At 42.1% G+C, this 16,493-nt stretch overlaps 1 protein-coding gene across 4 annotated transcripts in view; it reads left to right on the top strand.

Annotated features, from left to right (window-relative positions):
- The first annotated feature begins 450 nt into the window (after positions 1-450).
- Positions 451-16,493, top strand: part of SORCS1 (sortilin related VPS10 domain containing receptor 1) — a 573,760-nt gene continuing 557,717 nt past the window's right edge. For 3 of the 4 annotated variants that reach the window (XM_065894235.1, XM_065894236.1, XM_065894237.1), the window contains exon 1: positions 463-1,014. In XM_065894235.1, the coding sequence (XP_065750307.1) occupies positions 463-1,014 (552 nt within the window). Of the gene's footprint in view, positions 1,015-16,493 lie in introns of all 4 variants that reach the window. The other variant, XM_065894238.1, reaches the window with a different exon arrangement.

Here is a 16,493-nt window from a genome sequence, read left to right on the forward strand (position 1 = left end):
TGCGCGGAGGCCGGCGGCCGCGGGGGCGCACAGCGCGGCGGCGAGGAGCGGGCGGCGGCGGCGCAGGCGAGCCCAAGGGGAGGGTCGGCGGCGCCTCCAGTCCCCACAGCCAACCGCGCGCAGCGCAGCTCGGGAGCGGGACGCGGCGCTCGAAGCCCCGGCAGCGCCCGCCCTCTCTTCCGTGTTGCCTGCCCGCGCGCCAGCGCCCGCTCCGCCCGTGACTTCACTTCGGCTCCACCCCCGCGTGGCTGCGGCTCGCTCCGTCCGAACCCGCGCTCGGCAGCAGCCCAGCCCGGGCAAGCGGCCGCCACCTGCCCCGAACCGCCTCTGCCCGCCCCCACCGCGGCCCAACTTGGATGGAGTTGGGGTCCTGAGCTCCTGGTCCTCGTAGCCGGCCAGCGGAGAGCCCCGCGCCGCCACCTCCGGTCCGGGACCCCCTCTCAGCTCCTCTCCGCTCCCGCAATGGGAAAAGTTGGCGCCGGCGGCGGCTCCCCAGCCGGGCTGAGCGCGCTTCTCGCCGGCGCGGGGCTCTTAGTCCTCTGCGCCCCGGGCGCCTGCGGCGGCGGCTCCTGCGGTCCTCCGCTGCACCCCAGCTCGGCTCCACGCTGGGCTCCGACCCGAGGGGGGCTTAGTCACCTGCGGCCGCGAGGCAGGTCTCCTGCCACGCCCCTGCTCGGACGCCCCCTGTTTGCAGTGGCCGCCGGAGACCGAGCGCTGTCCCTGGAGCGGGCCCCGGGCACTGGGGCGTCGGTGGCGATTGCTCCACGCTCTGACCGGAGGAGACGGAGTGGAGAGGATCAAGAGAAGGCAGAACGGGGAGAGGGCACGAGAAGACGCCCCCGGGGAGTGCTAAGGGACAGAGGGCAGCAGGAGCCTGGGACTCTGGAGCGGGACCCGGACAAAGCCACTCGCTTCCGGCTGGAGGAGCTGAAACTGACCAGCACTACGTTCGCGCTGACAGGAGACTCAGCACACAACCAAGCCATGGTCCACTGGTCTGGCCACAACAGCAGCGTGAGTATAATGGGACTGAGGGCAAAGGGGTGGAAAATGGAAAGGGTTAAAGTCGGCTGTGTGATCTGATTGAGAATTTGGGGAAATGGGGTTTCTGGACTTGAAACATTGTGCAAACTAAAGTCTTCCCTGCCCGCCTCCCCAAGGATTTAATGTCACCAACTAGGAGACCACCCCTTTCCCACCAACACCGGAGTCCTCTCCAAACCTCTAACAAAGCTTTATACAGGGCAGACAGATCCCTCTTTCCCGTTTCTTTGGTCTCCTTTGTGTAGGATGGAGCCGAAGACCAGGCAAACAGAGCGGGTTAAAGTATTCTGAATGCAGAGGTGAAAGGGTTAAAATTCCAGGCAGTCTGGTGTTCCCTCAAGTGACTTTCTCTTTAACTTGCTAGACTTATGGCTGAGAGCACGTAAGATCAAAAAGTCTTTATTCGTAGCCTTTTAATTTTATTTTTGTGCGAAGCTCCTAACCCCCTCTTCCCAGCACGGAAGAGAAATTCAGTGGATGGTAAGGAGCCCTTAATGTATTCTGTTTCTGGGGACCAAGTGGATGCAAGTTTCAGGACGGGAACTCTCCAGCATCTTCTAACAGCACCAGCCAGTGTGTTTTGAGAGCTGGGGCTTTCCAGCCTGTGAATGAGTGGTTGTTCTCTGGCTTGATCTGTCCCAGGAAGATCAGATATGTCCCTGTGACAACAGCTCCCTGTTCTCCCCCATTGCCTGACCTCCTCTAGTGAAGAGCACAGATAAAGACGTAGCTCTCCCTTTATTAAGTGGGGAGAGGGATTGCTGGATTTCCAGGAGGCTGTCACTGGGGAGCGTGGGTGCAAGTCCATGAGCTGTGCCCAAGATCAGGGAAGGTTTTAGATGTTTGGAAAAGCCCGCATGTCTGGAATTTGAGGGAGCTATTCCAGTTTAAACTGTACCTGGAAACTTCAAGGAGCTGAAATAGTAAAGAAAGAGCTTTGGTGGTGATAACTGCAGGTGATTTAGAAGTATGGAAACTTCACCAGGCTGCATTGAAGCAGACAAGAAAATAAAAACCAAGGATGGGTAAACTGAAAAAAAAAATCAAAGTTTCAGCTTCTCTCAGGTTACTGAGATTGTAGTATTTGTACTATGCACAGTCTGCATCCTGGTACATTTCAAAATGTTTTCAATCGTGATGTTATTGCCAGAAACCTTCCCAGGGAAGTGCCACTTTAGTGAATTGTGCTCACTGTCAGCTTTTTTAATGAAAGTTGTGAACATTTTAAAATAAGAGGCTGTCATTATGGATTCCTTGGGTACATAGATATAAATTGTATTAAGGCAAATTGTGGTAAATAGTATTTTGTATCGTGTCTCTGTCCTGAGAGCCTCAGCACGGTTTTCCCTACAATTCAGCCTTCATGACCAAGGCTATGGTTTTATATGGTTCTCCGGACTGGTTTAATCAAATAATTGAAGCTGAAATTCTTTTCATTCAAGTTCTGGAGACCCTTGCCCTCATTCCTTACCTTAACTGTCCTATCTTTCATATCATAACCACTGAAATTAATCCCCCAATTTGAACCTGAATCTTCTTAAACCGATCAGATAACTTTTGCACTGCTTTAGATGATTAACTCAAAGCTTCTAGCTTTAAGGGGCAATTTTAAACACATCAAACATATTAAATCTTGTATCAAGAAGTAAAGGACTTTGGACTCAAAATATTTCTGGCTTTTAATGTAATTCAAGCCGTAAAATATCACTCACCCATTAGACCTCTAGTCACCTATTGAAAGATCTTGGAAAGAGCAAGAAAGGGAGAGTACATCTTTGGCAAGTTTTAAACTCCATTTAAGAAATGGTGCCAAGCACTGCCAGCCTTTTTTTTTTTTTTTAAATGGTGCTTATAAACCCAGTCAGGCTTCTTAGGGTCAGGGCTTGAAGGGGTGACACGTAAGAAAGTCTGAGGTAATGTAGGAAATAATCAAGGTGTTAAAAGTTGGAGCACTCAAATCGTGTATACGAATGAGATTTCTATCGTATTAAGTCTCTCATTCTATAAGGACATACCCTCCATCCATGCCCACTTACATACAAATTGTTGTTGTTTTTCTTCAGTGTATATGTATAAGTAGTAGAGGAAGAGAAATAGTCTTGTATCAGTATCCTCCACAAAGTAGTCCCAGATTCGTAGGAGAGATAAAGTTTAAAATATATTTTGAAGGTAAGGGAGGCAGAAAGAAACTTTTCTAGACAACTTTGTGATGTGAAAAGCAGAGTGGAGACCTGAGTTCTGGTTCTGCCTATTTGTGGTTTGATCTTGGCAAGCTGATTGCCTGAGTGTGAATTTCCTCATCTCTAAAACAGGAGGGGAGGATGCCTGTCAGATTCATTACTGAGAATTACAGGCCAGGATATAGTTAAGAGAGTGTTGTGACTGTAAAGTACTGTATACCTCTTTGTAACTCTCATCTTATGGCACTTCACATTCCCCCCAGAGCAAGAAATCCACTAACCTAACACTGAGGACAGCAGTGGGTGGGAGCTCTCATTTTCTTCTCATTTAGCTGCTGTCCCCCATAAATCCACCCCCAGCCCATTCAGGACCACTGGCAGTACACGTCCTCTGGACCTGTCTCACCTTTAGCTAAAAGCCTTTGCTAAGTAGGGCTTCTGATGACAATAACACCTGCATTAAAGGTGTAAATGTATGGTAATTATAGGCTGCCTATCAAACTTGTGAAGAACTCTGGATCCTTCTCTCACCTCCTTCCCTTCTCCTTCCTGCCCCCTCCGCTGTTGGACTTATGCAGTTGTGTAAGGATATGACTGTTTTGCCTTGTCCGTGGGTGTGATGTGATTCCTCTGTACTGCAGTCTAGCTTGATGGAAAGTGTTGATGGAGTTGGTGGAACACCTGGGGGGATCTTTTGGCATGAAAAGTGCTGGGTATGAATCATTTGTCATGAGCTTGGTATCGTAAGAACATATTGTTCCTACCCTACTCATCCAAGGCATGCTGTGCCCTGATCTAAATTTATAGAGTAATTCTTAGTTTGGTAAAATATATATTTGTCTATACCTATGTATGATGGGGATGCGTTTATTCCTTATTTCCAAGGAATTTCAAAGTGCTACACTCATTAATCCTTACAATATCCCTGTTAGGTAATAGACAGGTGTCAAGTGTTAATATCTCTTTTTCATATTTTTATGCTGGAGTCAATTTGAATATTTCAGTTCACTGTCTTGTCCCTTTCTCACTAGAAATAGTGTTACAAATTGTTAACAGAGGCTTTTACTTGACATATTTCGCTGTTATGACATCTTTAATACTGCATTTATTGTAGTGAATGACGATCTGGTTGGTTTTCATGTAATTCTTTGCCTTTTGTTATTCTGGGACTTGACATTTACCATCCACCCTTAGTGAGTAAACTGAGTCCCAGTGAGTCAGGTTTTTGAGTAATGTCTTACATTCATCGTTTCACTTAATTTTCACAAAAATGTTATGAGTAGCTATTATTATCTCCATTACATTAATGAGGAAACTGAGGCTCCAGAAGGCTAAATGACTTGCCAAGAAGATATAACAGTTCAGTGGCAAAGCAGAGGCTGGCACCCAGGGTGATCTGACTTCAAAACCCCACAGAAGGGCTTGTCTTAGAGACTTTAAGGTAGGACAGAAAAACTCAGACCTTTGGGGATCTGTATTTTAAATAATCCTGTTTTGGGTGGATTTCAGATGGTGGTGAAGGAAGACATAGTCTTAGCCGGAAGCTCTATCTCTTTGTAGAAAAGCAAGGACTATATAGCATGTGCCTGTCACATTGCACCCTTTACCTTAAAGTAGTGATTTGGCTGTTCTCTTATCCACCCACATCTTCATCTTTACTGAGACATGGGATCTGTACCTGATGATTCATTGAGCACGAGGTAATGTGCCATCATTCAGATCTGGTGTTCTTCAGGAATAGATTCCTCTTCTAAGTTAATTACAAGTATGATTTTATAAAGAGTTGCCTATGAACACTTGATTTGGCTATACATTTTGACATAAGTTTTTTTACCTTTTTTTCCAAAGTAAACTGACGAAGGATTTTAGATTTCTCTAGCAAGCCACATAATACCTTCTCTGATCAGTGTTTTATGCTATTAATGGGTGTTAATATGGTATGACATGGAAGGCAGTGGGTTTGGAAGCAGATTTGAGTTTGAATGTTAGCTCTCCTGCTTCCCAGCACTTTGCTTTGAGCAAGAAACTTAAATTCTTTGAGTTTCTGTTTGCTCAACTAAAATATGGGGAGAGCACGTCTTTTTCTGTTTTGTTTTGTTTTTTTTTTTCCCCAGAAGATTTGACATCACATATACAAACTGGCTGGTACATAGTAAGTGCTCAATAAATGCTACTTCTTATTTTTGTAGAAGAAGTACTTCTCTACTGGGTTTTTAAGACTCCTGGGTTATAGTCCTGGCTGTACACAAAAATTAGATATGTAGTGACAGCCTGTAAAAATTTTGTGGCCTCAATTTTATCCTCTGTAAAATGACACAAATAGGCCAGAGCATCACTGAAATCCCTTACAGGTTGAAATTCATTAAAAATTTTTGTCAACCTGTAGGTGTTGTGCACCTACTACATCTAAATAAAGTCCACTGGGAGTGTTCAGGATGCAGAAATGACACAATGACCTATACCCTTGACCTGTAAGTGATTCTTCCTCTTTCCATGGTTTATATGCACATCTATTAATAGGAAATTAAGGCATTTGAGACCCAAGCAGGCATTCATTTCAATGTAGATTTGCAGCAAAATATAGTTTATTAGGTTTATTGCATCATATCTTCAGGTTAAGGCACTTGGTATCTTTGAACAAAAAAAAGTGCTTAATGTGAAATTGGAAAGTAAAGCTCTCTTAAGATATTTTAATGGGATTTTCTAGACTCATCAATGTTGACTCTGGGAACTATGTCCACATCCTTTTTTTTTTATTTTTTATTTTCTTTTCGTACGCGGGCCTCTCACTGTTGTGGTCTCTCCTGTTGCGGAGCACAGGTTCCGGACGCTCAGACTCAGCGGCCATGGCTCACGGGCCTAGCTGCTCCGCGGCATGTGGGATCTTCCCAGACCGGTGCACGAACCCACGTCTCCTGCATCAGCAGGCGGACTCTCAACCACTGTGCCACCAGGGAAGCCCCTGTCCACATCCTTTTAAAGAAGGACCCCAGAAACTCATAAACTAGGGTAGAGAAGCTGGTGCAATTGTCTAATTTATTTAAGAGAATAATAATGGCTCATATTTAAGGTGAGATTGTCATATGGCAGCATTATGCTAAGAAGCTTACACAAATTATCATATTTACGTTTAATTCTATGAATGGGTATTGAGTCCTCATATTTGTCAGGCATTGATAGTAGGGACATATGTGGAGTGATGCGCAAAGATGAAAAGAAATGATACCTGCCCTCAGAGAGCTTTCAGTTTGCTGCCCAAACAATGCTCTGAAGAGGTAGCAGAAGGTAAGTGTCCTCTGAGGGTGTCACATGCTATAGGAGTTCAGAGGAGGGATGGGCAGGCATCTTCTGGCTGGGGTGGTCTCCAAACTTCATTGCAAAGCAGGTGTTTCAACTGAACCTTGAAATGTAGAGAAATTTTTAATTAAAAGATGGAGATTATTGCAAGGATATTTTGAGCTGAGTGGATGGTGTGAGTAAAGGTCGAGCGTAGAGATGTAAAGGTTCCTATCTATATCAAGGAAGTTAACCTACATTAAATGTAAACTATGTTTAACTAAGGTCTTAACCTTAGAAATAGTTTTTAAAATATGATTTCAGCAAAAACATATACACACCCATCTCCTAGTGAGCTTGGCTGTATTCCTGGCCCCAAAGAAAATAAAAACCTCTATGGTCACTTGAAGGCATGACTGCCATTATTTATCCATTAAATTGCAGCTGGAGTCATCGTTGTTCCATTTTTACCTTTTGACATTTTTCACACGCAGTTTTCACAGACGGACTTTCTTTTGTTTAAGTTCTTGATTAGAAATATCAGTAGCTGGGCTGCCCGGAGGGTAGATTAATTTGGCTCCCTGACAACTTCTGTTAACTAAACGTATGTAATATGTTTGTCCTGTCTTTATGTTATGTCTCAGTTACTGTCCTTTATCTCTGGCTGGAAAGGGTGGAGAATACATCTGTGTGTCCTAGAGGGGAAACTAGCCAAACAGTGTCCCTACAGTGGCCAACAGGATGGCAGAGAAGAGGCGTGGTCAGCGTGATGTGGAACCAGGCTCCAGGAAAGGGCAGTGGTTACTCCTGAGGAGTGCGCCTCCTTCTCCCTTGGGATGGATGGAACAATCAAGTGGTTGGCAAGAAACAAAGCTGGACTCTTACTGTGCACAGTTTATAAGGAAGAAGAGAGCCTATTCTAAAATGTAGGTAGGGGGATAAAAAGGACGTGAATGCTCTGCAGGAAATCCTACATGAAATTTTACACGTGTATAAAAGATATTGTGTCTATTTCTATAGCACTCCTGAATGTCCTTATACCACTTTAGATCGGTTATAGCCCTTTTCTTTTGCAAAATGCTTCAGTTTTCAGAGATGGGAACATTACTTCCATGACTTCAGTTTTATTTTCACCACAGTCCTAGGAGATAGGAAAGACAGATATCATCCGTGTTTCTCAAAGAGGGAAAGCAGGGCGTTGGTATTAAGCAAGTCTGTTAGTGGAAGGACAGGGTCAAACACGTTTTGTCACACTGTACGACTGATTCTCGGTTTGGAACACCGCTGGCTTTCCACAGCCAGGAGATGGGACGCAGCTGCATCCTAGCCTCACAGTTTGCCTCAAGCCTATGCACCTGTGTGTCCAAAATGGTTGCCATTGAGGGATGAAGTATGGAGGTTGGCCATGGAGCTCCTGAGTTCCAGGCTCAGCTATTCAAGTTATTTATCCTGGGCTTCAGTGCAAGGACAAAAGTCATGTACTTGGCATTATTTAAATCTTTAAAAAGGGACCCTGAGGGGAGGAGATGGGACTTTTTACAGGTGAGGGGTCTCCGGCAGTAAATAACCCATCTATCGTGTATGTTCCACTGCTAATGGTCTTTGGAGATGAGATTGCGTATCACTGGGCTTATTGCAGCAGGGGGTTGGGGAGAAGAGGGGGAGAGTCACGTCCTCCCCTCTTCAATTGTCTTATGCCTATGAAATCTAGTTGAAAATAATATTAAGTATGGTCTTGGTCAAAGGAAACTAGAGCTTCAACTTTGGGGAGCAGCATTAGTCAAACTGAAGGAGTGCCTTGTTGATGCTAATGGATTTTATTTGCTCAAGGATTATAATAGAGTTCCCAGCTGTTGCCTTCTCCACTTCCTTTAACTTTTGGGTGTGGGGTGGGGCAGGTGGGGGAAGGGAGCAAAGGAGAGTTTGCTGCATACCAGGGATAGCCGTCTGCAGCCAGATGAGCTACATTGATTATAAGAGAAATCGCTCTTAATGATAATAATATAAACAGCCATCAATTTAGTGACCAGATTCCCTGGAAGTACATTCTAGGGCATCACCACGTTATTCACTTCATCCTCATACCACCCTTACAAACTAGATGTCATTATCCTCATTCGAAAGCTGAGGAAGTCAAGGCTTAAAGATCTTGCAAAGGAAACCATAAACAAGACCAAAAGACAACCCTCAGAATGGGAGAAAATACTTGCAAATGAAGCAACTGACAAAGGATTAATCTCCAAAATTTACAAGCAGCTCATGCAGCTCAATAACAAAACAACAAAACCCAATCCAAAAATGGGCAGAAGACCTAAATAGACATTTCTCCAAAGAAGATATACAGATTGCCAACAAACACATGAAAGAATGCTCAACATCATTAATCATTAGAGAAGTGCAAATCAAAACTGCAATGAGATATCACCTCACACCGGTCAGAATGGCCATCATCAAAAAATCTAGAAACAATAAATGCTGGAGAGGGTGTGGAGAAAAGGGAACACTCTTGCACTGTTGGTGGGAATGTGAATTGGTACAGCCACCATGGAGAACAGCATGGAGGTTCCTTAAAAAACTACAAATAGAACTACTATATGACCCAGCAATCCCACTACTGGGCATATACCTGAGAAAACCATAATTCAAAAAGAGTCATGTACCAAAATGTTCATCGCAGCTCTATTTACAATAGCCAGGACATGGAAGCAACCTAAGTGTCCATCAACAGATGGATGGATAAAGAAGATGTGGCACATATATACAATGGAATATTACTCAGCCATAAAAAGAAATGAAATTGAGCTATTTGTAATGAGGTGGATGGACCTAGAGTCTGTCATACAGAGTGAAGTAAGTCAGAAAGAGAAAGACAAATACCGTATGCTAACACATATATATGGAATTGAAGAAAAAAAATGTCATGAAGAACCTAGGGGTGAGATAGGAATAAAGACACAGACCTACTAGAGAATGGACTTGAGGTTATGGGGAGGGGGAAGGGTAAGCTGTGACAAAGTGAGAGAGTGGCGTGGACATATATACACTACCAAACGTAAGGTAGATAGCTAGTGGGAAGCAGCCACATCGCACAGGAGATCAGCTCGGTGCTTTGTGACCACCTAGAGGGGTGGGATAGGGAGGGTGGGAGGGAGGGAGACGCAAGAGGGAAGAGATATGGGAACATATGTATATGTATAACTGATTCACTTTGTTATAAAGCAGAAACTAACACACCATTGTAGAGCAATTATACTCCAATAAAGATGTAAAAAAAAAAAAACGTCTTGCCTGAGGTCACCGAGCTCGAAGGTGGGGGCAGACATAGAATTCGATTTTTCCCCTTTCTGGCTCCAGAGCTTTTTCTATTTGATCATGCTCTCCCTTCGTCAGGGTTTATCTCTGAATTTCTTTAGAGAGAACTTGACAAGTCAGTGCGGAGGGGTGGTGGGAGAACTCTTGGCAAGAGCACCCCATCTCAGGGCGCTCCCTTTCGCAACACCCCCATCTCAGGTCCCTGACCTGATACACTTTACGAGGTAATAAGCTGCTATGTGATGGAGCTTGATCAGAGCCCTCACCTCCCCCGTCCTCTCCCCAAGAGCGGATCATCTGGGGTTATTAGTGTGTGTCATCTTGTTATCCTGGGAGGACGTGTAGGATGTGCCGATTGGTTTCTCCCTGCTGGCTAATGACCCTAGAGTGACAGTGTGGACAACTTGTTCACTCTTTAAAGGAGGTGCTAATAAGAATCATGTTATCAGGCAACCAACTTATCAGGTTGTGCCCCGAAGCCAAAGGACTGATGCCTCTAGTGGTCTTCCTCTAATCAGAGTTGCAGGGGCTATTGAGACACAAAACTGTGGGCCATGGATCCAGGGCCTATGGAGGGAGGTTAAAAGTAAAAGGTCTTTCCCTATCTCAATACTTCCCAAAGTGCACTCTTGATTAGAATCATTAAAGGGGAGGAAAAGCTCTTTTAGGCATGGTTGTGACTTGCCTAGAAACCTGTCTGCAGCACTCTTTACCCTGCCTTGCATTTTTCTGAGTTGGTGGAGGAATTCTTGCCTGAGCAGGCGTGGGCTCTCTCCTTGGACACTTAGGGCAGCGTTTCCCAGAGTTTGTCATCATGGAACCTCCTTTTGAATCTGCTGATGGAGAGTGGGAATCTTTATGTTTTTCAAACTCCCTTAGGAACACTAAAGGTTGAAAATAATTTTCCTAAAATCTATGTGTGAGTTTTGGGGTCCCTGAACCCCTTCCATTGTCTGCACAATCTTATGTCAATAGGCTTTACTTTTCCCCAAGGAGAGCTGACGCCCAAAGCTTTTATCAGCTTCTCAATGAAAATTATGACCCCGATGGTGAGGACCCGGTAGAAGGTTCTCTAAGAGAAGGAGATGATTACATGGCACAGCACTGGTGCCCCAGGCAGAGAAAGATGGTACCTTTCTGCAAGATGGTGCTGTTTCTACACTGAATATATTCTATGCAGTTATCTTTCCTGGATGTCCATATGACCGTGGGCAAAACAAGTGGCTAAAAGAGTACATTACTTTAAATATAACATAATGTTTAGTGATTGGTTTGAATTCCCACTCCTAGGTATGCTAACTTGGGCAATAAGCTTTGTAATTCTGTACCTTAGTTTCCTCGTCTGTTTAATGGAAATAATAGTGGTATACTTTCTATGTGGTTTCTTGATGGTTGAAAGAGACAATAGATCTAAAAACGCTGAAAGTGGCATCTGCCATAGAGTAAGCAATCAGTAAACATTAGCTATTATTATTATCATCATTACTGTGTTAGTACTAGTACTAATAATGCTCGAGTATGATGTACTAAAAGATGTTTGTAATACGTTGCTCATTGCTTCTGTTTCTGTATTTATGTTCCACTTTCTTATAAGGAGGTCAGGACTCTCTTCTGCTCTTTTTTTGGCATGCCTTTCAGCATCTCTAGCTATTTGCACATGATGGTTGTAATAGGGTTCTGGACCCAATTTCCAGTGCGTGGGCTGGGGGCTGATAGGTTCCACAGCGACAATCAATTCTCTGACACCAGCTGGGTGTCCAACAATTTAACTCAATTCTGACACTGTCTACACAGAGGTCACATCAGATTTCACAGGTTAAGGGCTCAGTCCCACAAGACTGTCCCCCCCACCTCCCACTTCCAAGGCCAGCCCCAAGTCCAGGTTATCACCTGTGCTTCTGAGCGACAGGCTATAGATTGGAAGGTTCAACGACTCCCTTCTTGGGTTTGATTAATTGGCTAGAGTTGCTGGCTCACAGAACTCAGAGAAACATTTCACCTACTAGATTACCAGTTTATTTTTAAGGATGTAACTCAGGGCCAGCAGATGGAAGACATGCCTAGGGCAAGGTATGGAGAAAGAGCGTGGAGCCTCCCTTTGCTCTCTGAGTGCACCATTCTTCCTGAATCTCCACCTGTTCACCAACCTGGAAGCTCTCGGAACCCTGTCTTTTTGGGTTTTTTATGGAGGTTTCATTACATCAGCACAGTTGAATAAATCATTGGCCATTGGCCGTTGATTCAAACTCCAGCACCTATCCCCTCCCCAGAGGTCAAGGGGGCTGGACTGAAAGTTTCAACCCTCTGATCACATGGTTGGTTTTTTGGCAACCAGCCCACATCCTTAACTGTGGTCCGAAGTCACGTCATTAAACTCTCATCACAGGAAAACCCAGGGGTTTGAGGGGCTCTGTGCCAGAAACGGGCACTAAGGCAAAATGTATATTTCTTATTATAAATCACAATATCACACTAACTTACTGAATATTTTGCTGTTTTATTTGCTGTATCCTTGGGGAAAACTGGCTTTCATATAAAATAAATGACCCATGACCTTCCATATGAGTGTTGTACAATATTCAGCCATTAAAAGATTGCTTATGTGTTTATATATATATATAAATTATATTTATAAATTATTTACATTTATAAATAAATATATCTATATATATTTATTTTGGGAAAGCTTCCACAAAATACCAGAAAGAGGAAATAAAATAATACATAAATAATAAAATATAAAGTAGTACAGATGTAAGCGCCACAAAGTAACGGTTTCTTTTTTTTTTTTTTTAACTGGGTTGTTGCCTTGTATATCCTAAGTCCCTAGACTTAGAAGTGGCTCAATATATGTATATATATTTTTGGAATTTTTGAATTTTATTTTTTTATACAGCAGGTTCTTATTAGTTATCCATTTTATACATATTAGTGTCTACATGTCAATCCCAATCTCCCAGTTCAACGCCCCCCCGCACCCCCCCAAACTTTACCCCCTTGGTGTCCATACGTTTGTTCTCTACATCTGTGTCTCAATTTCTGCCCTGCAAACTGGTTCATCTCTACCATTTTTCTAGGTTCCACATATGCGTTAATATACAATATTTGTTTTTCTCTTTCTGACTTACTTCGCTCTGTATGAGAGTGTCCAGATCCATCCGCATCTCTACAAGTGACCCAATTTCGTTCCTTTTTATGGCTGAGTAATATTCCATTGTATATATTTACCACATCTTCTTTATCCATTCGTCTGTAGATGGGTATTTAGGTTGCTTCCATGTCCTGGCTATTGTAAATAGTGCTGAAATGAACATTGGGGTACATGTGTCTTTTAGAATTATGGTTTTCTCTGGGTATATGCCCAGTAGTGGGATTGCTGGGTCATATGGTAATTCTACTTTTAGTTTTTTAAGGAACCTCCATACTATTCTCCATAGTGGCTGTATCAATTTACATTCCCATCAACAGTGCAAGAGGGTTCCCTTTCTTCCACACCCTCTCCAGCATTTGTTGTTTGTAGATTTTCTGATGATGGCCATTCTGACTGGTGTGAGGTGATACCTCATTGTAGTTTTGATTTGCATTTCTCTAATCATTAGTGATGTTGAGTAGCTTTTCATGTGCTTCTTGGCCCCGTATGTCTTCTTTGGAGAAATGTCTATTTAGGTCTTCTGCCCATTTTTTGATTGGGTTGTTTGTTTTTTTAATATTGAGCTGCATGAGCTGTTTATATATTTTGGAGATTAATCCTTTGCCTGTTGATTCGTTTGCAAATATCTTCTCCCATTCTGAGGGTTGTCTTTTCATCTTGTTTGTAGTTTCCTTTGCTTTGCAAAAGCTTTTAAATTTCATTAGGTCCCATTTGTTTATTTCTGTTTTTATTTCCATTACTCTAGCAGTCCCTCAAGACTGCTTTGGCTATTAGGGGTCTTTTGTGTCTCCATACAAATTGTAAGATGTTTTGTTCTAGTTCTGTAAAAAATGTAACTGGTAATTTGATAGGGATTGCATTGAATCTGTAGATTGCTTTGGGTAGTATAGTCATTTTCACAATATTGATTCTTCCAATCCAAGAACACAGTATATACCTCTCCATCTGTTTGTGTCATCTTTAATTTCTTTCATCAGTGTCTTATAGTTTTCTGAGTACAGGTCTTTTACCTCCTTAGGTAGGTTTATTCCTGGTATTTTATTCTTTTTTGTTGCAATGGTGAATGGGATTGTTTCCTTAATTTCTCTTTCTGATCTTTCATTGTTAGTGTATAGGAATGCAAGAGATTTCTGTGCATTAATTTTGTATCCTGCAACTTTACCAGATTCATTGAGTAGCTCTAGTAGTTTTCTGGTAGCATCTTTAGGATTCTCTATGTATAGTATCATGTCATCTGCAGCGACAGCTTTACTTCTTCTTTTCTGATTTGGATTCCTTTTATTTCTTTTTCTTCTTTGATTGCCCTGGCTAGGACTTCCAAAACTCTGTGGAATACTAGTGGTGAGAGTGGATATCCTTGTCTTATTCCTGATCTTAGAGGAAATGCTTTCAGTTTTTCAACATTGACAATGTTGTTTGCTGTGGGTTTGTTGTATATGGACTTTATTATGTTGAGGTAGGTTCCCTCTATGTCCACTTTTGGTGTTGAATTTTGTTGAAAGCTTTTTCTGCATCTACTGAGATGATCACATAGATTTTATTCTTCAATTTGTTAATATGGTATATCACATTGATTGATTTGCATATATTGAAGAATCCTTGCATCCCTGAGATAAATCCCACTTGATCATGGTGTATGATCCTTATACTGTGTTGTTGGATTCTCTTTGCTAGTATTTTGTTGAGGATTTTTGCATCTATATTCATCAGTGTTATTGGTCTGTAATTTTCTTTTTTTGTAGTATCTTTGTCTGGTTTTGGTATCAGGGTGATGGTGGCCTCATAGAATGAGTTTGGGAGTGTTCTTTCCACTGCAATTTTTTGAGGAAGAGGGGTGTTAGCTCTTCTCTAAATGTTTGATAGAATTCACCTGTGAAGCCATCTGGTCCTGGACTTTTGTTTGTAGGAAGATTTTTAATCACAGTTTCAATTTCATTAGCTGTGATTGGCATGTTCATATTTTCTATTTCTTCTTCGTTCAGTCTTGGAAGGTTGTGCCTTTCTAAGAATTTGTCCATTTATTCCAGGCTGTCCATTTTATTGGCATAGAGTTGCTGGTAGTATTCTCTTATGATGCTTCATATTTCTGTTGTGTCCGTTGTAACTTCTCCTTTTTCATTTCTAATTTTACTGATTTGAGTCTTCTCCCTCTTTTTCTTGATGAGTCTGGCTAAAGTTTTATCAATTTTGTTTATCTTCTCAAAGAACCAGCTTTTAGTTTTATAGACCTTTACTATTGTTTTCTTTATTTCTATTTCATTTATTTCTGCTCTGATCTTTATGATTTCTTTCCTTCTACTAACTATGGGTTTTGTTTGTTATTCTTTCTAAATTCCTTTAGGTGTACGGTTAGATTGTTTATTTGAGATTTTTCTTGTTTCCTGAGGTAGGATTGTATTGCTATAAACTTCCCTCTTAGAACTGCTTTTGCTGCACCCCATAGGTTTTGGATTGTCGTGTTTTCATTGTCATTTTTCTCTAGTATTTTTTGATTTCCCCTTTGATTTCTTCAGTGATCTCTTGGTTATTTAGTAGCATATCGTTTAGCCTCCATGTGTTTGTGTTTTTGCTTTTTTTCCCCTTTAATTGATTTCTAATCTCATAGCATCGTGGTTGGAAAAGATGCTTGATATGATTTCAATTTTCTTAAATTTACCAAGGCTTGGTTTGTGACCCAAGATGTGATCTATCCTGGAGAATGATCTGTGCACACTTGAGAAGAAAGTGTAATCTGCTGTTTTTGGATGGATTGTCCTATAAATATCAATTAAATCTATCTGGTGTATTGTGTCATTTAAAGCTTCTGTTTCTGTATTAATTTTCTGTCTGGATGATCTGTCCATTGGTGTAAGTGAGGTGTTAAAGTCCCCCACTATTATTGTTTTACTGTTGATTTCTTCTCTTATAGCTATTAGCAGTTGCCTTATGTATTGAGGTGCTCCTCTGTTGGATGCATACCTATTTAGAATTGTTATATCTTCTTGGATTGATCCCTTGATCATTATATGATCATTATATTGATCCCTTGATCATTATATCATTATTATATCCTTCCTTGTCTCTTGTAACATTCTTTATCTTAAAGTCTATTTTATCTGATATGAGTATTGCTACTCCAGCTTTCTTTTGATTTCCATTTGCATGGAATATCTTTTTCCATCCCCTCACTTTCAGTCTGTATGTGTCCCTAGGTCTGAAGTGTGTCTCTTGTAGACAGCATATATATGTATCTTGTTTTCATATCCATTCTGTGAACCTGTGTCTTTTGGTTGGAGCATTTAATCCATTCACACTTAAGGTAATTAGTGATATGTTTGTTCCTGTTACCACTTTCTTAATTGTTATGGGTTTGTTTTTGTAGGTCCTTTTCTTCTCTTGTGTTTCCCACTTAGAGAAGTTCCTGTAGCATTTGTTGTAGAGCTGGTTTGGTGGTGCTGAATTCTCTTAGCTTTTGCTTGTCTGTAAAGCTTTTGATTTCTCTGTCAAATTTGAATGAGATCCTTGCCGGATAGAGTAACCTTGGTTGTAGA

This window comes from Phocoena phocoena, chromosome 16 (assembly GCF_963924675.1).
Source record: "Phocoena phocoena chromosome 16, mPhoPho1.1, whole genome shotgun sequence".
Taxonomy (NCBI): Eukaryota; Metazoa; Chordata; class Mammalia; order Artiodactyla; family Phocoenidae; genus Phocoena; species Phocoena phocoena.